General features: G+C 38.7%; 1 protein-coding gene across 2 annotated transcripts in view; it reads right to left on the bottom strand.

The window, feature by feature from the left end:
• The window catches only part of SPIN1 (spindlin 1), a 65,342-nt gene that overhangs the window by 16,496 nt on the left and 23,900 nt on the right, over window positions 1-24,946 (bottom strand). For both annotated transcript variants that reach the window (XM_067744997.1, XM_067744998.1), the window contains one exon: window positions 9,855-9,903. In XM_067744997.1, the coding sequence (XP_067601098.1) occupies window positions 9,855-9,903 (49 nt within the window). The remainder of the gene's footprint in view (window positions 1-9,854; window positions 9,904-24,946) is intronic.

Genomic DNA, 24,946 nt, shown 5'->3' with positions numbered 1-24,946 from the left:
CTTCACAGCAAAGGCAGAGGTTGGTTCCCAAAACTCACTGAAGAAAGAATTCAGTCATATGCACCATTTTGTAATTCACACAGACATTCCATTATTACTACCAAAATTATAAGCAAATTCAGCATCTTCACCAGTGTGATGGTTAATTTTAATGTGTCAGGTTGGCTGGGCCACAGTATTCAGGTATCTAAATCAAGCATTAGATGTTTTCTATGAAGGTATTTTTCTACATGAAACTAAAATGTAAATCAACAGACAGACTGCCTTCCATAACACAGTTGGGCCCCATCCAATCAGTTAAAGGTATTAAGAAGGAGTGTTCGCCCCCCACAAAGAGGCAATTCTACCTTCAGACTCAAGCGGCAACATCAGCTCTTCCCTGGATCTCCAGTCTCTCTATGCACGCACCATTGGTGCTGTTTCTCTGGAAAACACTGACTACAAACAGAAAAGATTCCATCCTAGATTCAGAGGCATGAAATTTTCTACTACTATGATTCTCAACAAAACCAATATAAACTTAGCCATTGATAGCAGGAAAGGGCAACTGGAAGACTCAGAGCAGTGATTTTCTAGTTCAGTCACTCATCCTTTCTATACTCATTAGTGGCATTCTTCTGGAACCGCAATTGCTTCTGAAGAGGGAGATGCTTGATGCTTTCTAATCACATTTCAGAACAAGCAGTTTTTATCCTGGTCACCTCCAGTGGTATAGTACACAAGGCTCTCCTCCATCTTCTGAACAACACAAGGGACTCAAATCTAGCCAGCAAGCATCCCTATTCAAAGTGGCTCCTATATCCTTTAATTCTGAAGAAACACAATTCCTCCTTTTTGCATGGATTTTATTTCCTCACTTTCTTTAAGGGAACTTTAATCATTAACTTTTAAAATTATTTATTTATTTTTGGCTGTACTGGGTCTTCGTTGTTGTGAGCGGGCTTCCTCTACTTGCGGTGAGCGGGAGCTGCTCTTCGTTGCGGTGCGCGGGCCTCTCATTGTGGTGGCTTCTCTTGCTGCGGAGCATGGGCTCTAGGCTCACGGGCTGCAGTAGTTGTGGCACGCAGGCTCAGTAGTTGTGGCGCACGGGCTTAGTTGCTCCGCGGCATGTGGGATCTTCCCAGACCAGGGCTCAAACCCATGTCCCCTGCATTGGCAGGTGGGTTCTTAACCACTGCGCCACCAGGGAAGCCCTTAATCACTAACTTTTGTTGTGGTAAATAATATGCTTGGTCTATTCTAACATTTTGCTTTGTGTTTCTGTTTGCAATGCTTTGTCTCATTTCCTCACCCCTTTCTTCCTTTATACAGCTAGGATGAGCAAGATTTCTTTGCACCAAATAAAGCTTCTAATGGAAGCTGCAGGAATCTATAGATCTTATTTCTGAACTTACAGCAATTACTTCTAACTTCCTAAATATCCTATTTAAATTCCCTGACAGTCCAGTGGTTAGGACTCCATGCTTTCACTGCTGAGGGTGCGGGTTCGATGCCTGGTCGGGGAGCTTCCCACAGGCCACATGGCTCGGCCAAAAAAAAAAAAAAAAAAATCCTATTTAAACTTACAATTTTCTATTAAAATCTACAATTAATCAAAACCTATACTTTTCCTTCACCGGTCCAAGCAAGACTAAAAGTAACAAAAAAATTCTTAGTAAAAGAAGGAAAGAATTTTAAAAACAAACACCTTAGCACCTAGTAACCCCTTCCTGGCCACTTTCACCACACTGCTGAAATTCAGTCTTTTGTTCCAAACTGTTATTTATCTTGCTACTATCTTAAAAATAATTAAAAAAAAACATTTCCTTATTTAGAAGTAAACAAGAGGATTTTTGTTGCTTTCTGCAACATTTATATTTTTCTCACGTACTGGGTTGGCCAGAGAGTTCGTTCTGGTTTTCCTGTAAACCTGAACTTTTTGGCCAACCCAATATATTTGGTCTTTCTAGACATGTCCTCTGGTAAGTCAGATAGGGTTAACAAATGCAAACTCCAAATTCTTGCAAGCCTCAAAATATTATTTTGTTCTCATCCTTGACTTGCCTAGGTATACAAGGCAGGCTCAGATTCCTTTTCCCCTCAGTACCTTTATTGCAAAAGGTATTTTCATTGTCTTCTACCTTCCAGAGTTGAGAGATACCAGATGCCAATCCGATCCTTGCTCCTTTGAGGGTAACCCATCTTCCTCTTCAAGTTGCTTTTAGAATTTTGTTACTGGATTCTGAAATGTTACCAGGACTTGTGACATATGTTTCTAATTATCCCTCACTAGCACTTGGTCAATCTCTTGAATTAGGTAAAACAGGCTTGAATTTCAGTCTATCTATTGAATACCTTACATAATATTTTTAATTTCTATGAACTGATTATTTCTTTATCTTGAATCATTTTTCTTTTTAATGAACACAACTTCTGATATCTGAGGATAATTTTCACTTTTCCTGATTCCTTATGAACTTCTGGGTTTAGCCTTGTCTTTGTTGAGTCTGCTGCTGTCTGAGTGGCATCTTTCTTAACACTTGCAGATTCCTGGTTAGCTGCCCTGTTCCATGTATGACTTTCTTTGGTACTATCAGTGTTCCTCAGGTGCCTGATGATTCTTGGTGTTCATACTTCAGATGCAAGGAAAGATTAAGTGGTATCTGTAGCTGAGATGTATTTCTTCAGGCCAAGTCAGGGTCCCTGGTGTCTGAGTATTAAGTACAGGTTCTGATAAAGCAGCCAGGACCCAGGGAATTGTGAAGCAGCCGAGACTGAGTAGCAACTTCAAGTCAGGGGAGGTAAGGTGAGCATCTACTGCTTAATGGTTTCTCACCCATAATGATTCAGACGACTGCAGCCAGCCTTTGCTCTCCCTGACCTGAACAGATTCTAGGGGTCTAGTTTGAACATTTAACTTTTTCAACTTTTTGGAGGTCTTCCTTTGCAGCTGAAAGTGGTTGGGAGTTCCTTGGCTTAGCTGAGTTTTTATATAAATCTATTCGCATCTGCTGTATATCTTGCAGAGATTTCTCAGTGTTCTGGTCTGCTGGTAGGATGATCTTTCTACACCAATAACAAAAACTGCAAATTTAATGCAAATTACAATGAAGTACTATTTTCTAACTGCTTACAGAATACAACCCTCCTAGTGAACAATCTGGCAATCCACTGTCCCAGTAATTCCAGGTCTAGGAATTTATCAAAAGAAAACAGTGGACAAGCACAAAGCTACAACTACAGTGAAGTTCTGAGCAGTGTTCATACCAGGGAAAACTGGAAATAAAAAATGTTCAATAGGGCTCACTGAATTAATAAGTAACAGTGTATCTATATGATGAAATAACTACATAGCTATTAAAATCACAGAAAAAACATGACATTTTATTCCTTGGCTTGTAGACACATCACTCCAATCTCTGTCTTCACATAGCCTTTTCCCCGATAAGTCTGTGTCCAAATTTTCTTCTTATAAAGACACCAGTCATTGAATTGGGGGACCTCCGTAATCCAGTATGACCTCATCCTAACTTGATCACATCTGCAAAGACCCTATATCCAAATAAGATTACAGTCAGTTTCCAGGTGGACACGAATTTTGGAGGACATTATTCAACTCAGTACATACATCCCTTCAGAGTCGTTGCAAGGAATAAATGAAATAATGTTTCCAAAGCACTTAGTACTGTGCATGGCAGGGCACACAGTAGGACACACAATTATCCATACAGATATGCAGAAAAAAACTTTTTAAAACATACATTAAATTATTAACAGGTGTAATCTCTGGATGATGGCATTAAAAATAATTAAGTTGTCTTCCTCTGAATTTACCTGTGTTTTCAAATTTTTCTATGACTTAAGTATTTTATTTTCATAGGCAGATAAAACACAATTTTTAATTACTCTTAATGCAATGGATGTCCTAATTCTGCAATAAACTATATATAAAAACAGATTTATACATATTAGTGTTATCAATTCCAAATTTTATTTCTGTTGCCTTTTTTTTTTTACATCATTTCACTAGTTCTAAAAGAAGAATTCAAGGAGATCTAATATAGATACCATTTCTGCTCAATTTATTTAATAAACAACTTAATTTGATCGAAAGGAGGAGGTAAAAAAGAATGAATGGATGGGACTTCCCTGCTGGTCCAGTGGTTGGGACTCTGTGCTTCCACTGCAGGGGGAACGGGTTTGATCGCTGGTGGGGGAACTAGGATCTCACATGCCGCGTGGCGCGGCAAAAAAAAAAAAAAAAGAATGGATGCCTCAATGAATACTAAAGACAAAAACAGTAATTAGAATAATATACTACTTTTTAAAATCATCAGTCAAGCTTTCCAATTACTGCACCTTGAATACCTAAACTGTTCAAATACCCTTGCAGCCGAAGTTTACAAAGAAGAATGTTTAAAAATATTTTTAAACATATGTTAAAATATTAAATATTATTTAATATTAAGAGTGTAGAAATATATAAGTTTTGGATAAACTGATTTAAGCTCTTCCAACTATAGCATCCACTAGAAGACAAGGTTTAGAACTTCCCTAAATTACAAGAAATATACTAAGAGTATCTAATATTGGGCAAAATGTTGATAATTGCTGAAGCTGGATGATAGGAATTCGGGATTTATTATATACTACTTTATTTTTGTGTGTATTTGAAATTTTCCATACTAGAAAAGTTAAAAATTATATATTAAACAAACTCTAACATTTTACTTTAATTTCTAATTGCTAATTCAGATTCAAAAATCAGTAAGAAAAACTTTAAGGGGGGACTTCCCTGGTGACGCAGTGGTTAAGAATCCACCTGCCAATGCAGGTGACATGGGTTCGAGCCCTGGTCCGCAAAGATCCCACATGCCGCGGAGCAACTAAGCCCGTGCACCACAACTACTGAGCCTGTGCTCTAGAGTCCGTGAGCCACGACTACTGAAGCCCGCGCACCCAGAGCCCATGCTCTGCAACAAGAGAAGCCACCGCAATGAGAAGCCCGCACACCACAACAGAGTAGTCCCCACTCGCTGCAACTCAGAGAAAGCCCACACGCAGCAACGAAGACCCAACGCGGCCAAAAATAAATAATTAATTATATATATAAAAAAAAAACTTTAATAAAAATTAAAGCTTACTTACATGAGTTGAAATAGTATATATAAAAGCAAACAATAAGAATATGTCAGATTACTGGAAGAAGATATAAAAAGAACACAAACACACGTGTGTCATCTCTAGACAGTTCAATCTAAGAACAGTACAGGGAATTCCCTGGTGGTCCAGTGGTTAGGACTCCTCGCTTCCACTGCTGAGGGCCCGGGTTCAATCCCTGGTTGGAGAATTAAGATCCCACAAGCCACACAGCATGAACAACAAAAAAAATTTTTTTAATAAATAAATAAGAGCAGTACAAATAAGGATGTGAGATTAATGATTTAAAGCAATGAACTTTTAAAATTTAAAATAACAGTTCCTTTAATATGGTGATGTTGTTTTATGTTCTCCCTGGATACATTATTTTTAACAGCCTTAGTCTCTGGTATTTTCTTTGGAAAAAAAGTCTAAAATGTTCTTAACTATCATTTACTAGGTAGTCAATAAATAAACAGCAATACTGTAAACAAATACCAAGACACTTCATTCAACTGAGGACATATGGAATTACATAGCCAAGGGCAAATAAAAAGCTGCATCCTGTCAAGATCCAAACAATTCAAGGATAAAAGCAGAGAAACAAGAATTAAACATCTATAATCACCTTCCTTGTTTCTTATCTCCAGAAGCTATAAATGGCTTTTCTTGTAGTTTCAATGGGAGAAAATGGTGACCAAGTACACAGCATCCAATCATCCTTCATTGCTGTAATTTTGTGTACTCATTTCCAAACAACTTGACTTAGTTATCTAATGTGCTTTAAGATATCAGCTCTGATAATGGTCTAGGCCAGTGCTTCTCAAACTTTGGCATCCATTGAATCACCTAGAGAGCTTTTGAAAAAAGATACCCAAGCCCTGCCCCAGAGACTCTGGGCTCCATTCCGCAGGTCTGGAGAGGGACCAAAGACTTTCTAACAAGCTTCCAAGTGCTACTGCTCCTGGCACCAGACCTTTGTTAGTAGAGCTGATCCAGAAAAAACACTAATTTCTATCCATCCATGTGCCCAAAAACGATAAACTGAGAGTGCAGAAAATACTTCTGTACTTTGCTCAATACTTTAAATAAGTTCTCAATGTACCATTCCAATTATTTGGTCATTAAGAAAAGAACAAACTAGTGGTTACCAATAGGGAAAGGGAAGTGGGAGGGGAAAAATAGGGATAGGAGATTAGGAGGTACAAACTACTATGTATAAAATAAATAAACTACAAAGATATATTGTACAGCACAGGGAATATAGCCAATATTTTATAATAACTATAAATGGAGTATAATCATTAAAAATTGTGAATCACTATGTTGTATACCTAAAGCTCACATAATATAAATCAACTATACCCCAATTTAAAAAAAATCTGTTTTAAGACCTTTCATCTTTTATCTAGACTCCCTTATTGACTTAAGTTGACTACTGTTTCTCATCAGTAAATATCTTACTTTTATAGTCAATATTTAAAGGCACCATACTTCTTCAAGTTAAATTTTCAACCATTACAATTCTACTATGAACCAGTAAATGACTGCCACACACCATGTACTTTGGTGTATGAATTAATTACTGACCTCTTTCCTTATTCTATTTAGTATTGTGAGATAAAAGCAGTTTCCTTACTTCGTGTTCCAGCAGATTTCAAAAGAAACTATTAAGGCAAATAATTATCTTTCTGCAAAATGCATACCAGCAAGTCGAGAGAGAAAAAACTGCTTCTCTAGTACTTGTTGCTTGATAAAAGTTCTACAGCTGATACGGTCATTCCCAGCTTAAACTGGCAATATAAAAACAAGATGGAGAAAGTCAAGTTTTCCATCCAAATCACTATGGTTTTTCCATTATTTTGTCTACACAGTGTACACCCTGAGGATATCAGAGATGTCCATGGCAAACATCCAAATGCCTCAAGGGTCTTCCAAAGCACTAGTCACTTTCACTGGTGTTAATAACAGTTACTGGCAAATTGATTAAAAAGTATTACATATTTGACCAATTTAAGATTGTCAATACCATGGATCATTTAGATGCTTGCTCCAACTGTTATCTAGTCTGTGTGTTTAGGACAGAAATAATATATTTTTCAGATATGAGACAACAAAACATACAGTTCAGGAAATAGAATGTGGTAGTTAATATGGGCTTTAGAATCAGACTGTCCTATTTCTGAATCCTAGCTCAGTCACTTCTTGTATGTATGACCTCAGACAAGTTACTTAATCTCTCTGTGCACGAAGAATTCATGGTCCCTACCTGACAGGGATGCCATGAACACTAAATGAGACTACACCAGGGACACAAGGAGGAGGATCACAGTCACAGTTTTGGTTGGTGACTAGTATTGGTATCTTATAAAATGAAAGGAAAACATTCCCTGGAAATCCTCAACTTAGCATATAACAGCTCCTGATCCATTTTCTAAATGTACATTAGTAGGAAATACACCAAAGCCCAGTCATACCTTCCAACAGTACCCTGAAATGTAAATCTATCCACTATTCCAACTAGGAAGAAAAGAGCCGGATTTACATTTGAAAACTAAAACAAAGAATCACTGTAGCTAAATTCACCGTACATGTCCCCAACTACACTTCCCTTCAAGATGTAACTTCAGTGCACATTTCCCAAATAACCTCCTGGGAAGCCAGGAAAGGCTTGTCCACCAGCTTGTCCCCCAAACACACCAAGGACTCTAGCCCGCAAGAAGTACAAAAGTTTGTTTCTATTTACTTTAAAAAATGAGAACAAGACTCAGCTACACAACGTTTCTGGGTGCAGAGGTACTGCTCCAAGCACTGGAGACCTGATTACCCGAATCCCCTAGCACCCATGGGGACGGTAGGTGCCGTTCTCAGGACGGTGGCTCTGCCAGCATTTGTTTCCTGGGAGTTCCTGTGACTCTCTCAAGCAAGCAGAGGCATCTGCACATGGAGTTATTATTGCTCAGTCTCCCTGTTCCAACACGGGAAGCGAGAGGAGGCATGACCACGGGTCAGTGGCTGCACATGAGGAGTCCCGAGTGCCTTACTTTCTGGAGAGCCACAATGGGGGCAGGCAAGGAGAGTGAGGCTCCAGTTCTGCTTTCCTATATTTGTTTGCTATAAACACTTCATCTGTAGAAAGGATTCTATGATAAAAAGCTGAAAACCTTGTTGTTCTAGTCCAACACCATGACTTTACATGAGTTAAGCAGAGCACCAGGCACATGAGGGAACTTGGTAAGGCCCACAGCTAAGCCAATGGGGCTTCCCACTCCAAGGCCAGCCTCTCCAACAGCCATTATTCCCACTCACCCTTCCAAGGACACCTATTAACACCTTTCACTTGTGAAATGTGGAAACTTTTGTTTCAGTTTTTTCCCATCCCACCCATCTTCAAATTTGCACTGAGATTAGAAAAAATAGGAAAATGACTGATAACTTTTCCTTTCATTTCAACTTCTCCCTTTTAATATGTTCAAAACGTCTACCCTTTAAGTGAGACAAGCACACCTCATATTAAAGCACTAGATCAAGTTCCCTGCATCATGCAACATACAGGATGAGAAACCCTTTTAGCTGTACACATATGAACTTCAAAAATTGAACAGGTAGGTATTTAAGCCTTGTGTTTTAGGGGAAAAAAGATGAAGAGTTCCGGTTTTGCAAAGTTAATGTGTAATTTACTTTCATTTCCCACTGTATTTAAGTTTTTTTCCATTACCTTCTATTTGTGCCAAGAGGTGGTGTACCATTTATGGTAATGATATGATAATTAGTGGAGATATATTACATAAATTATCAGATTACTAGATACGGCAGAAGATGTGAAGGTGATGGGCAAATAAATGAAATTTGAGAAACGCTTTATCAAGCCTCAGGACTTGCCTTATCTTCATATTTTTACTTTCCAAGTCATTTCTTAAACTGAATATCACAAATATTTACATTACATATACAAGTATTCATTTAAATAGAGACATGTTTAGTTTAATCACCAACAATTACTCTAAGGCACCTTTATTCATCCAAACCTTCCACAAAAGCTCAGAGGACTCACACTCTTTGACCACTACAGTGCGGTGACCAAGAGGTGCAAGCATTTCAATATGAGTAATTTGAAAATAATTGCTATGGGGAGTCTTAGGAGGTGCTAGGGTCAAGGAGAGTCTTCCATATTTAACAATCCATGATTAAGACTCATACAATCATAACTGATTTGTTAGAGAGGGTTCCATGGTACAGTAGCCGTCACTACTGCACAGTAGTGGATACTTGTAAAATCTATTAAATAAAATACAGTACCAGTGGATATTGTTATTTAAGATAGTATCTCAATTTTCTTTTTGGACATAACTACATTACACACAAAAGAAGATTTCAGGGAGGAAAAAAGTTGCTTCTACTCTCTAGTACCTATAGAATTTAGGATTTATAACACATTTGTCACTTAAAATTATCTTTCAATATACTTATGCTTTCTCTAAATTACAAGCTCCTCATTCATTTGAAAATCTTATAAAGAAATGAGTGTGCCTGGCAGAGTGCTAGCCAGGTCCTCAATGCACAGGGATTAGATAGCACACCACTACTCAGCATGCAGCAAGGCTATATGTGATGCTGGCTGCTGTGAGGCAAGACCTGCTCATACAGGGAGAGGGCCTCACATAGATGACCTCATATCTCATGTAACCAAAGGCCACAATTTGCTATCTAAAAAGGCAAGTTTCAGAATTGCTTACTTGTGGGATGTCCGTTTCTTCATCATGCTTGCAGATACACCAGCATGGCCTAAAAGAGAAGTGAGTATGAGTCAACGAAAACTGAATAAAAAATAGTTCAAACTCAGGAAAAAGTTAACTTATGAAGAACTGCTATATAAAGTATGAAGTTAAAATAAACCACAAGGGAATTCCCTGGTGGTTTATGGTTAGGACTCTGCGTTTCCACTGCCGAGGGTCCAGGTTTGATACCTGTTTGGGGAACTAGGATCCCACAAACCACAAGGCGTGGCCAAAAAAACCCACAAACAGTCAACATGTAACAAAACCATTTGTTTACTTATCTTTTAAATAGGAGATATAAGGGATTCTGGGAAGATAAAATGACAGAGACAGCAGTTTATCTCCCTAAATCAGCCATAAAACACAAAACCAAAATCACACGGACAAAAACTACAACAAAAAATGACAATCCTAGTCATAAAGAACTAAAAGGTACAGAACTTGTCTTCCTGCCACAAACAACTAGAAAATGGGACAAGAGATATGACATATCTGGATCCAAACATCAGGACAACAGGCAGCAGAGGACTATGGAACCAGGGAGCAGAGGTCCCCACACCAACCAAGTGCATCCCCATAACAACTTGTGGATGACGGTTCATGAAGGGAAAACCAAGAACACTGTGGTTCTGCTACACTGAGAGTCAGATGGGAGTTGCGGAGGGAGAGGTGGCTGGGAGTTGTGGATCTGAGTGCTGGCAAGGAGAGAGATCTCAGAGGGAGCTCCAAACATCTGGAAGGAGAGGGGTGGTCTTAAGTCTGGCTAGATATTAACCTGCAAAGGCATGAGGGTTTTTCAAAGTCCATCTAGCCACCTCTTTGAACACACAGGGCAGTCAGTAAAAACCATAAAAAGATAATCCGTTAACCAGAAGGATGAAGTAGCCCTAAGAATAAAAGCTGCTATAGACCCATCCTAGCACCTGCTTGCCAAAACAAACTCCAATATTCATTAAAGGACATCAATAAAACCCAGTGCTCCACAACACACTTCAAATGTCCAACACCCCAACTAAAATTATTAGACCTGTGGAAAAGCGGCAGACTGTAACCCCATAACCAAGCGGGTTATTACCAAAACGATGTAATTAGCAGGCAAGGATGTTAAAAGAACTATTAACAACTATGCACAAATAGCTAAAGGAAGACAAAAACACTTAAAATAGAAAAATGGGGGTGGGGTGGGGAGAAGAGAATAAATAAATGAAACTGGTGATAAATACATGATCCAAAATGAAAGAAAAAAAATCACTGGATATGATTAATAGCAGATTAGACCCCACAGATAAAAAGACCAGTGAATGTGAGACATTGCAGTAGAACATATCTAAAACGGAACACAAAGGAAAAAACTGGGGGAAACAAACAGCCTCAGTGACTTGTAGGACAATATCAACTAGCCCAACATAAATGAAATGCACTCCATGAAAGAGAGGACCAAGGGGTGAAGGAAGAAAAAGTCTGACAAAAATAATGACAAAAAGTTTTCCAGATGTGGTAAGTATATAACCGTGGAGCCAACAAACTCAATGAAGCCAAAGTAAGATAAAGACAAAGGAAAAAATGACACCAAGGCACAACCTAATCAAATTTCTGAAAACCAATGATAAATAAAATATTTTAAGCAGACAAAGAATAAAGACACCTTAAATTTAGGGAAACAGAAAATACTAGCTCCAGATATGTTGTCAGAAACAATGTAAGCCAGAAAACAGTGGAATAAATCTTTAAGGTGCTGCTAAGATAAACAAAATAACCTACCTGTGGATTCAGAATACTATAGATAGCAAAAATCTTTCCAACCCAACAATATTGATAATTTCATTAAACATAGTCTAAATGAATCAATTAAGAGACCATATAAAGAAGGAAGAGACGATTATTAACATCAGACAAAGTAACTTCAGGACAAAGTTATCAGGGATCAAAAAGGACATTCCAAAATGATGAAAGGATCAATCAAGAAGCCATACCAGGGAGTTCCCTGGTGGTCCAGTGGTTAGGACTCCAAGATCTCACTGCCGAGGGTCTGGGTTCAACCGCTGGTGGGAGAACGAAGACGCCACAAGCTGTGAGGGCGCGGCCAAAAAACCAAAACAAAAAAAGGGAAGCCATAACAATCTTAAATGTATATGAACCTAATTATAGAATACTGAAATATATGGACTTTCCTGGTGGTGCAATGGTTAAGAATCCGCCTGCCAATGCAGAGGTCACGGGTTTGATCCCTGGTCCGGGAAGATCCCACATGCCGCAGAGCAACTAAGCTCATGTGCCACAACTACTGAGCCTGTACTCTTGAGCCCACGTGCTGCAACTACTGAAGCCTGTACACCTAGAGCCCGTGCTCCACAAGAGAAGCCACCATGAGAAACCCGTGTACCACAACGAAGAGTATCCCTCACTCTCTGCAACTAGAGAAAGCCTGCGCACAGCAATGAAGACCTAACGCAGCCAAAAATAAATAAATAAAATAAAGAACACTGAAATATATAAAGCAAAAACTGACAGAATTCACATGGAAAAGTGACATACTCATAATTATATTTAAAAATATGAACGCTTCTCAGTAATTGATATAACAAGTGGCTAGGAATATCAGAAAGGATATAAAAGACCTGAACATCACAAACAGCCAACTAGGCTTAGTTGACATTTACAGAATGCCAATCCAATACTGTCAAAATAAAGATCTCTTCCAAGTTCACATGGGACATTAACCCAGATACACCATATGCTACTCAGAATACAAACCCTCAATACACTTAAAATAACGTGAAATCATACAAAGTATGTCCTCTAACTATATCAGAATCAAGTCAGAAATAAATAACAAGGTATTTGGAAACACCCCAGTATTTGCAAATTAAACAACAATCTTCTAAAACTTCACGGTTCAAACACAAAATCACAAAGAAAATTCAAATATTTTGAATAAAAATATGAAAATGAAAACAATCTATCAATATCTGTGGAATGATGCAAAAGCATGCTTACTATATTGATCAAAATTCATGCTAAGTAACAAGATCCACCTGGGTGGAGCAAGAAGGCTTCTGGGTTTTCTGCAAAGTTCTCTCTCCTTGGGCTTACATTAAGACATGCAATTTTTAGACATAAATTTCTGTACTTACATAACATTTACAATTCTAAGAAGTTAAATGAAAAAGGAGATATATGGTCAATTGGTCTGTGTAAGATTGTCCATTCTACTTCATAGATAAAAACAGTGAGACATTACCCCGATTGCTTAGAGAGCCATTCTCCCCTACTTTCACCTAGCATGCTTATATATATACAGTGCATGAAGTGGGCAGCTCATACATAAAGATAAGATACAGACTGAACAGAGAGCAAATCTATCCAGAGCATCCCTGGAACATCCCTAGGCTTACAATAGATGCGTATAACGATATAAAAAATGCAAAAGTAGACGTGAAAATACAGGATTCGATCAAGATCTACTGGAATTGTACCTGGTGTCAGGATCCCCTCCTTCCCTTCACCACTAACTATACAAGGAAAGGGCAGCTGACGTTAGCATTTGGTACACCCCCGGTCTAACACCCACGCGGCTCCCTGCATCCTAGACACTTAACAGGCCCCAGACATCGCCACACTCCCCACAAAGCTGACTTTCCCATTTAGATGAGTACCGTGACAAAAACAATCTTCTGATCACTCAAGAAAAGGTAAGCCGTTTGTAATTAATCCTTAATTCTTAAGTATGAATGGACAATGATCAATAGTCAAACAAAACAAAAAAACAAACAAAAAACCCAGTGGTATGAGAAAGATAAAAATAAGCATCACTGTTTGTAGTTCCAAGACCTACGAAAATTAAATAAAAGAACTGGTATCCTCAGGAAAACTGAAGATACTATAGTCATAAAATGGGAACAAGTGGCTATAAAAAGGGACAACAAGAGCTCTTGAAAATTAAAATAAATGAAGAGAGAGAACTTTCCATTTCCAGTCCGGCATGTTAGGAGCTTGGAAGTTATCACTCTGTCCTAACAAGGGCTGAACAAGCTGAAAAATCAACAACTCTTCTTAGATTGGTGAGAGAAGTGAGGTTACAAGGAATCACTGTCCCCAAAATTGGAGACACAGACAAGCCGATACAGAGAATCACAATTCATGGTAGCAGAATCCTCTGCAGGAACCAGTACCTGGGTAGGAAAACCTGAAAGGCAATTGACTAACTGCTAGAGGCTTGATGTGGACAAGTCTGAAAAATAAAAACTCCAGGGGACCTAGTCATGGGAAGGAAGGGGCTCCACATTTTTTTAAGTTTTACCTCCAGAAGCACCATCAGGTTCTCACAGTGAAGAGCAAAGAAAAACCCCCTTATGCTTTCAGCAGAGGGAAGGGAGAAGTACCCTTTTTGAAATACACCAAAGTATTATGTTCTTAACAAGGCCTGACCTTGAGAGAAACTATTTTATTGGAGCCTTACTGTATCAGGGCCTAAGTGACCAGAGGGAAGGGAAATACCCAACTCCAACTCTCTAGCTGTCCCCTGGTGTGACAGGTATTTCAAGGCTCAGCCCCCTAGCCACCCTGTAGGACACAAGAGGGGAGGAAACTGAGGAGCACAAGTGAAGGTCACAGCCCGGTGAGGCAGACTCACTGAAGACTAAAACCTCATCACAGAACTACATAGTGTATCTCTCCCTCCCACACCACACCACCATATCACTTAAGGCTCATTTACCAGAGCTCCTTTTACCCAGAATATCATGTCTGGCTTTCATCAAAAACTGTGAGGCACAGTTTGAAGAGACAGAGCAAATACCAGAATCAGACTCAGATATGGCAGTGATGCTGGAATTATCCAACTGAGAACTTAAAATAACTATGAATAACATGCCAAGGGCTCTGAGTGGCTGAACCACACTGACTCTTCTTTGTCATCTCCATCCCACCCCGTCTCCCCTTTCTGCATGACTGAGCTTTAGCTTACTCACAAGAAATGCACCCAAAGCAGGTAAGTTTCCTATCAACTTTTACCCTTGCCTTCACCTGATATGAAAACTGGGAGAGTATCTTTTGCTTATGCAGATGGTTAGTGGACATGAGACCCCTGAGGGGGGGAGGAAAAACCCCAGTCCCATCTGTGTGGGTGTGCTTCTCCCTTAGTAATCAGATTCCATTTTTAGCTTTGGCTCCTTTAAATCCCCCTATACTCCTTTTGGTGGTATGGAGTGCAGCTGCAAACACCTATGGATGGTCGTCCAGCTGATCCTGCCTGTGTATAAGTCACCCCACAATAAACTTCATAATTGCACTTTATGACCGCTTCACTTTTTAGTCTCAAAGACTAAAAAAATTAAAGAACCATATAAATGGACAGATATTCCATGTTCATGGATAGGAAAAACCAACACTGTCAAGATGTCAGCTCTTCCCAACTTGATATGTAGATTAAACGCAATCCCAATCAAAATCCTAGCAAGTTATTTTGTGGTTATCAACAAACTGACTCTAAAGTTTATATGGAGAGGCAAAAGACACAAATAGCCAACAGGATATTGAAGCAGAAAAACAAATTGGAGGACTGACATTACCTGACTTCAAGACTTGCTATATAACTACACTAATCATGACAGTGTGGTATTGGTGAAAGAACAAAGAGATCAATGGAACAGAATAAAGAGCCCACAAATAGTCACCCATAAATACAGTCAACTGTATTTGACAAATACAGTCAACTCATTTGACAAATGAGCAAAGGCAATAAAATGGAGAAAAGACAGTGTTTTCAACAAATGGTGCTGGAACAACTGGACATCCACATGTAGAAAAATGAATTTAGACACAGATCTTATATCCACCACAAAAATGAACTCAAAACAGATCACAGGCCTAAATGTAAAACAAAAAACTATCAACTATAAAACTCCTAAAAGGTAACATAGGAGAAAATCTAGATAACCTCAGTTATGTTGAGAACCTTTTAGATACAATGCCAAAGGCAAAATCCATGAAAGAAATAATTGATAAGTTGGACTTAATTAAAATTTAAATCTTTTGCTCTGTTAAAGACACTGTCAAGACGATAAGAACATATTTGGGAAAGACATATCTGATAAAGTACTGTTATCCATAACATAAAGAGAACTTTTAAAATTCAGCAATGAAAACAAACTGATTAAACAACTTTTAAAAATTGAACCAAAAGGGCTTCCCTGGTGGCGCAGTGGTTGAGAGTCCACCTGCCGATGCAGGGGACACGGGTTCGTGCCCCGGTCCGGGAAGATCCCACATGCCGCGGAGCGGCTACGCCCGTGAGCCATGGCTGCTGAGCCTGCGCGTCCGGAGCCTGTTGCTCCGCAACGGGAGAGGCCACAACAGTGAGAGGCCCGCGTACCGCAAAAAAAAAAAAAAAAAATTGAACCAAAAAACCTTTACACCTCACCAAAGATACAGAGATGGCAAATAAAAGTATAAAAAGATGGTCTATATTATAAGTCATCAGGGAAATACAAACTCAAAACAATGAGATACCACTAAATACACCTATCAGAATGGTGAAAATCCAAAATATGTATTGATAACACCAAATGCTGGAGAGGATGTGGAGCAACTGGAATTCTCATTCACTGTCAGTGGGAATCCAAATTTGGAAGTTTCTCACAAAACTCTTACCATATAATCCAGCAATTATCCTCCCTGGCACTTATCCAAAGGAGGTGAAAACTTACATCCACATAAAAGCCTGCACATGGATGTTCATAGAAGCTTTATACATAATTGCCAAAACTTGGAAGCAAGCAACAAGATGCCCTTCAGTAGGTGAATGGATAAATAATTGGTACTATATTCAGACAACAGAATATTATTCAGTACTGAAAAAAAAAGCTATCAAGCCATGAAAAGACATGAAGGAATTTTATGACTCCAACTATATGATATTCTGGGAAAGGCAGAACTATGGAGACAATAAAAGGTCAGTGGTTGCCAAGGGTTAAGGGGGAGGTAGGGATGAATAGTTGGAACACAGGATTTTCAGGGCAGTGAACCCATTCTGTATGATACTATAATGGTGGATTTGTGTCATTATGCATTTGTCAAGACCCACAGAACATACAACACCAAGAGTGAACACTAAGGTAAACTACAGACTTAGGATGATGCTGATGTGTCAATGTAGTACCTTCACTGTTAACACATATATAATTGAGTGTGGGATGCTGCTACTGGGGAACTCTGGGGAGAGATGGGGGGTATATGAGAAATCACTGTACCCTCTGCTCAATTTTGCTATAACTTAAAACTGCTCTACAAAAAGTCTATTTTTTTTAATTCTTTAAAAAAAATAAAGAGGTACTAGACTTATTCTTTGACCATCAACACTGGGCTAGACAACAAGAGGTAAGTGATGCCTTCAAAACTGAGGTAAAATTATTTTGAATACAGAACTCGTAACCAGATAAATTACCAACTGGCATTTACAGTCATGTACGGGCTCAAAATTTAAACCTTAAACAAATCTTCTCTCAGCATTATTGGAAGATACTCCAGAAATTGAGAGAAAAGCACTGTAAACACAGAGGATCTGAGAAACCATCTTAGAAGTTCAGCGCAGCTTCTGAGAAGTAGGCTAAGAGACCCATACAGATGGGAGCAAGAGACAAGGGACTCAAGGAAGATTTTCTCCAAGAAGCTGACTCCACACAACAGAGAGTATAAGATAAATTACTCATACCACAGACAAAAGTTAATATCTCTGACATTAAAAGAGCCTCTGAAAGTAGAGAAGAAAAAATGGGTGAGATAAGAACAGAAAAAGGCCAAAGAGGCATTTACAAGTAACACAAGATATGCAGCCTCACGCATACAACTACAGAGATACCATTCCCACCCATCAGATGGACAAAAATCTACACTGCTGACAACATACAACGCTGGTGAGACTCTGTGAGAAACACATATTACTTGCTGGTAGGAATGCAAAACGGTACAGAGCCCATTGAGGGGAATCTGGTGACATCTCACAGAATTACATATACATTTAAGATCTGATTCAGTTCTACCTCTAGAAATCTATCCTAATGGCACTGGCAAGACAAATGGACAAGGCTATTCATTGCAGTTATTATTTCTAATAGCAGAAGAGTAGAAACAACCTAAATGTCCAAATAACTGACTACTGAACAAACTAATTTGGTACATCTGCACAACGGAATACTGTTCAGTTGTAAAGAGTCATGAGCAATTTCTCTACATACTGCTAAGAAGAGGTCACCTATACATACTGTTAAGTGGAAAAAGCAAATAACAGAAGAGTAGGTAGGTGTGTATATATTCACTGGGCACCAATGTCAGTTAGTTGTCAATGGTGGGTTATATCACCCATCTGAGGATCACAGATTTTCCAGTGGAAAACAGAACAAGACCCTTTATTAGGGAGCTACATCTATTTGTTGATTGAAATGAGAAAAAAAGCCTAATTTACAAAATAAACTGTTTAATGACTCACCAAACCACTACTTAAACTGTACTAAACCATGACAGGCAAGTAAAACTATATATACTCAAACTGTTTTAACAAGCTCATTCAGACACATGTTCCAAAATAATCAACTTTTGACTTAACTTTGCATGGACTCAGATTCCAAGGATAAAGACCAATGTCTGTTCCAGCAACTCATTTGGATTAAAAATACCAATCCCCCTACACACCACACTCATTGCCTCCAATCCTATTAACTCACTCATTCTTCCCCTGTGAGCACCTTTCCCTCTTGTGAAATTTCCCTGGGAGGCTGTCAAGGTGACAGGCTCCCTGTTGATCAGCAATTTTAATTAGTCTGGTTTTACATGACCAGCAGTCGTCTCTGGGGGTGCCACTTCAACAAAGAGAAAAACAGTATGACTTTATAACTTTAAGGGAGAAATCAGGAAATCTGAGAGGTATTAAATACTCTCATCATACAAGCAGGAAATCTGAAAATCCATCTCTAAAGAAAACATTCACAAGAGAAAACATTCACAAATAGAGACGAAAAGCAAAGAGACACTAAGACAATCATAAGAGGTAGAGCTAATTCAAGAAAGGCTTTTTAAAAATGCAACTTACAGGGGCTTCCCTGGTGGCACAGTGGTTAAGAATCCACCTGCCAATGCAGGGGACACAGGTTCGAGCCCTGGTCTGGGAAGATCCCACATGTCGTGGAGCAACTAAGCCCATGTGCCACAACTACTGAGCCTGCGGTCTAGAGCCTATGATCCACAATTACTGTGCCCGCATGCCACAACTAGTGAAGGCCACGCACCTAGAGCCTGTGCTCCACAACAAGAGAAGCCACTGCAATGACAAGCCTACACACCGCAACGAAGAGTAGCCGCTGCTCGCCGCAACCAGAGAAAGCCCGCATGCAGCAACAAAGACCCAATGCAGCCAAAAATAAATAAATTACAAAAAATAAAAAAAAATAAGTTTCTAGAGAAGAGGGAAAAAAACCACTGGACACATACAAAGGTTCAGAAATGAAAATGGCATACAGCTTCCCCAAATAGCAACACTGGATCTCAAAGACAATGAATGGAGCAATGCCTGGAAAATTCTGAAAGAAAAAGTTATTTCCAACCTAGAATCTTTTCCCTGCCAAATATAAAGCATGAGAGTAGAATAACAACAATGTTGATACAAGGTCCAAAAAAACTTCCATCTTCTATGTGCATTTTTTAAAATTCTTATTAGAGACAATTTCAGGAAATCTGAGAAGTGGAAAGTAAAGAATATGAATGAATCACTATACATTCCACTTGCAGCTTTAACAATCAACTCATTCACTGCCTACTCTTGAAACTTTTGAAGATGTACATGCTTTACCCAGGCAAGAGTACACACTAAGAGACAAAATGCATGGGAACCAGGAGGAAAGGAGAATCTAACATGCAAAAGAGGAAAAAGAAATTCCAAGGATGACAATGTTGCAGCAGGTCGAGAGAATAATCAACAGATGAGAAAAGGACAGAAGGCACTAGGAAAAAATCCTCTAAGAAAAACACGGACAGATGGATTTGGCATGCAGGAAATTATACTGAGAGGAGCTTTATAGAGCTGTTGGAGGGTTTAAGAGACTTCAACTTGCAAAGAAACTTAAACAAATAGAAAAAAACTAAAGCAATCACTAAACTCCAGGAAAAATGTGCAAAAAAAATAATCATACTGCATTACTTGGCTCAAAAGTTCAGTACTTATGCAGTAATCATGATAGAAACAGTAAGTACCATTTTAGCCAAAACTTAGAAGGCTAAAGAAGTAGTAAAATTGTCCCTGTTTGCAGATGACATGATGCTATATATAGAAAGTCCTAAAAGATGCTACCAGGAAACTAGTAGAACTCATCAATGAATTTGACAGTTGCTGGATACAAAATTAATATACAGAAATCGTTTGCATTTGTATACACTAAAAACAAAATATCAGAAAGAAATTAAGGAAACAATCCCATTAACCACTGCATCAAAAAGAATGTATCTAGAAATTAACCCACCTAAGGAGGCAAAAGACCTGTACTCCAAAGACTGTAAGACACTGATGAAAGAAACTGAAGACAAACGATATACTGTGTTCTTGGAATGGAAGAATCAATATTGTTAAAATGACCATACTACCCAAGGCAATCTACAGATTCAATGCAATGCCTATCAAATTACCAATGGCCTTTTTCACATAACTGCAACAAAAAATTTTATTTGTATGGAAACACAGAAGACTGCCAATAGCCCAAACAGTCTTGAGAAAGGAGAACAGAGCTGGAGGAATCATGCTCCCTGACTTCAGATTATACTACAAAGCTACAGTAATCAAAACAGTATGGTACTGAAACAAAAACCGACATAGAGATCAATGGAACATGATAAAAAGCCCAGAAATAAACCCATGCACTGATGGTCAATTAATCTACGACAAAGGAGGCAAGAATATACAGTGGAAAAAAGACAGTCTCTTCAATAAGTAGTGCTGAGAAAACTGGACAGCTAAATGTAAAACAATGGAATTAGAACATTCTCTAACACCATATACAAAAATAAACTCAACTGGATTAAAGACCTAAATGTAAGACTGGATACTATAAAACTCCTAGAGGAAAACATAGGCAGAACACTCTTTGACATAAATCACAGCAATATTTTTTTGGATCTGTCTCTTACGGTAATGGAAATAAAAGCAAAAATAAACAAATGGGACCTAATTAAACTTAAAAGCTTTTGCATAGCAAAGGAAACCATAAACAAAATGAAAAAAGACAATCTACGGACTGGGAGAAAATTGCTGCAAATGATGCTACTGACAAGGGATTAATTTTCAAAATATACAAATAGTTCATACAGCTTAATATCAAAATAACAACCCAATCAAAAAATGGGCAGGGCTTCCCTGGTGGCACAGTGGTTGAGAATCTGCCTGCTAATGCAGGGGACACAGGTTCGAGCCCTGGTCTGGGAGGATCCCACATGCCGCGGAGCAACTAGGCCCGTTAGCCACAACTATTGAGCCTGCGCGTCTGGAGCCTGTGCTCCGCAACAAGAGGCCGCGATAGTACTAGAGAGGCCCGCGCACTGCAATGAAGAGTGGTCCTTGCTTGCTACAACTAGAGAAAGCCCTCGCACAGAAATGAAGACCCAACACAGCAAAAATAAATAAATTAGTTAATAAACTCCTACCCCCAACATCTAAAAAAAAAAAGGACAGAAGACCTCAACAGACATTTCTCCAAAGATGACATACAGATGGGCAACAGGCACATTAAAAGAGGCTCAACATGCATTAATTAGAGAACTGCAAATCAAAAAGTACAATGAGGTATCACCTCACACCAGTCAGAATGGCTATCATCAGAAAGTCTACAAATAATAAATGCTGGAGACGGTGTGGAGAAAGGAGAAAAAGGAACCCTCCCTACACTGTTGGTGGGAATGTAAACTGGTACAGCCACTATGGAGAACAGTATAGAGGTTCCTTAAAAAACTAAAAACAGAGCTACCATATGATACTGCAACCCATGCACCCCAATATTTGTAGCAGCACTAATTATAATAGCCAAGACCTGGAAGTAACCTAAATATTTGTCAACAGATGAATGGATAAAGAAGATGTGGTACGTATATACAAAGGAATATTACTCAGCCATAAAAAAAATGAAATAATGCCATCTGCAGCTACATGGATGGACCTAGAGATTATCATACTAACTGAAGCAAAGAAAAGTATCATATGCTATCACTTATATGTGGAATCTAACAAAATGACACAAATGAACTTATTTACAAAACAGAAATAGACTCACAGACATAGAAGACAAACTTATGGTTACCAAAGGAGACATAATGGGGGATGGGGATAAATCAGGAGTTTGGGCTTAACATATACACACTACTATATATAAAATAAGTAAACAACAAGAACCTATTGTATAGCAGTTAGAATGATACTCAGTATCTTTTTTTAAAAAAAATCTCATTTATCTGTCTGTCTGTCTATCTGTCTGTCCGTCTATGCCAGGTCTTAGTTGCGGCAGTCGGGATCTTCGTTGCAGCACACAGGATCCTTAGTTGTGTCAGGCGGGATCTTTTAGTTGTGGCATGCAAACTCTTAGTTGCAGCATGTGGGATCTAGTTTCCTGACCGGGGATCGAACCCAGGCCTCCTGCACTGGGTGCGTGGAGTCTTACTTAGCCACTGGACCACCAGGGAAGTCCCAATATAATCAATATCTTGTTAATAGCCTATAATGGAAAAGAATCTGAAAAATAATACATACATATGTACATGTATACATACACAACTGAATCTGTTTGTTGTATACCTGAAACTAACCCAACATTGTAAATTAACTTTACTTCAATAAAAAAATTAAATATTGACTTCATTATTTAAAAAAAAAGGTTAACGGGAGAAAAAAGATGTTACGTGAAAAAGCCGTCATCCTCCACAGGTTTCAATACATATCTAAATTTTTCAGATCAAGAGAAATTTGTGTACTCATTTACAAATTTTGAAGGTAAACAGCAAAATGAATGGAGTGCCTACTTTTTGATATAAGTCTTCGGCACTACTTGACATTTCACCCATGAATTTTTATTGATTTGATAAAAGTAAAATCAAGGTTTTAAAAATATTTGAATATAGCAAAAATAGTTGTTAATCTGAGTATTAGGCACATGAATATCTATTACTACCATTCCCTGTACCTATCAGTATAATGTCATAAAAGGAGAAAATTTGCAACCTTTGGTAAACTAGTAAAAATGGAGGCTAACTTTACAGGAAAAAAAAAATATGAAAAAAGCTTTACTGTAAAAAAGGACTTGCTGCCCAACGTCATTAGGTATATATAAACTACCACTTTAGTAACCAAGTAAATTCCAACATATTTATATAAATAAACCTAAGTTATTTTAAAAATAGAAATCCCTGGAACTTCCCTGGTGGCACAGTGGTTAAGAATATGCCTGCCAATGCAGGGGACATGGGTTCGAGCCCTGGTCCAGGAAAATCCCACACGCCGCAGAGCAACTAAGCCCATGTGCCACAACTACTGAGCCTGCACTCTACAGGAGCCCATGAGCCACAGCTACTGAGCCCACGTGCCACAACTACTGAAACCTGTGCACCTAGAGCCCATGCTCCTCAACAAGAGAAGCCACCACAATAAGAAGCCCGCACACCACAAAGAAGAGTAGCCCCCGCTCGCCGCAACTAGAGAAAGCCCGTGCGCAGCAACAAAGACCCAACGCAGCAAAAATTAAATAATTAATTAATTTAAAAAAAAAGAAATCCCTAATATGTTGAACTAGGTACATAAAGAGAATGCAGAAAACTCAATTTTCAAATTTTTATTGATCACTCACACCCTAATGTCAAGCACTGTCAGGTATTAGGAGTTGCCCACTGTGGTGGTTTTAAAACATGACCACAATTCTCTGACACTTCTCCCATGGAGCAGAGTACATGCCCACTCCCTTGAACCTGGGCAGACCTCTGAGACTGCTTCAATGAACAAAATGCAACAGAAGTGAACCTGTATGACTTCCAAGGCTCCAAGAGAAGAGACCATGCCACTGTGCCTGTTTCTCTTGGGATACTTGCTCTGGGAGCCTTCATGTAGTAACTCCAGCTACACAATGGCCCACAGAGGAAGAGAAACATCCTAGGAGCCTTATCCACTGAAGGCCCCCACTTTAGCCTTTCAGATGGCACCAGACTAAGGGCATAGCTGAGCCACCATATCAACTCTGGAATGCCTATTTGGGCTTCTTGCTGCATGAGAAAAAGAAACCCCCTTTGTGTGTGAATTTTCTTTATTTGTAAATGGGCACATTTGTTACTGATACAGGGATTTAAAAGTAACAAAGCCTTTGTCTATGTTAACAGGGAAAATGATTAAGACTAGTTTATAAGTAATACTGATCAAGGGATCAGTATCTCTCTAAAATAGAGTATAATACACAACAGTGAAAAACAACAAATGACCCCAGGGTTTCATATGTTAAAATATTCATCAATAGGCTGATTAGAATTTACAGAGTACCTACTTTGTCTTTAGCACTAGGCCATATGCTCTAAAAAATATCAAAGAGTAAGAAAATATAAGATCAAAGAACTGGCTAGGATTAGACAATCTCTCCCTTAACAGTAACATCTCTTGGTTTAGCTCCTTCAATTACTTACACCATACTACACATCACTTTAATCAATTCTCTCTCCTAAGAATATGACTAAATCAGTGAAGAAAATAGGAGTGCTGAATTTAGAATGGTGTGCATAAAAAGAACTTGAGGGTACGAATTACTATTTCAAATGACAGAAACATGGGGCGTTCACTGATCAACAAAAACTTGACAGCAATTTTTGCAACTAATGAGATGGAATAAACATTTCGTTACAAACAGTATGATCAACAAAAAAAAAAATGCTTTTTGCAGAGCGGCTATAATGTGCCAGGCACCTACCTAAGCACCTGACAACATAAACACATTTATTCTTCATAATAACCCCAATAGATACATACCATAACAGTCCCATTGTTTAGA

This window comes from Pseudorca crassidens, chromosome 7, assembly GCF_039906515.1.
Source record: "Pseudorca crassidens isolate mPseCra1 chromosome 7, mPseCra1.hap1, whole genome shotgun sequence".
Lineage (NCBI taxonomy): Eukaryota > Metazoa > Chordata > Mammalia > Artiodactyla > Delphinidae > Pseudorca > Pseudorca crassidens.
Note: the sequence above shows the minus strand (reverse complement) of the source record. Positions and strands in the feature narration are given on the sequence as shown.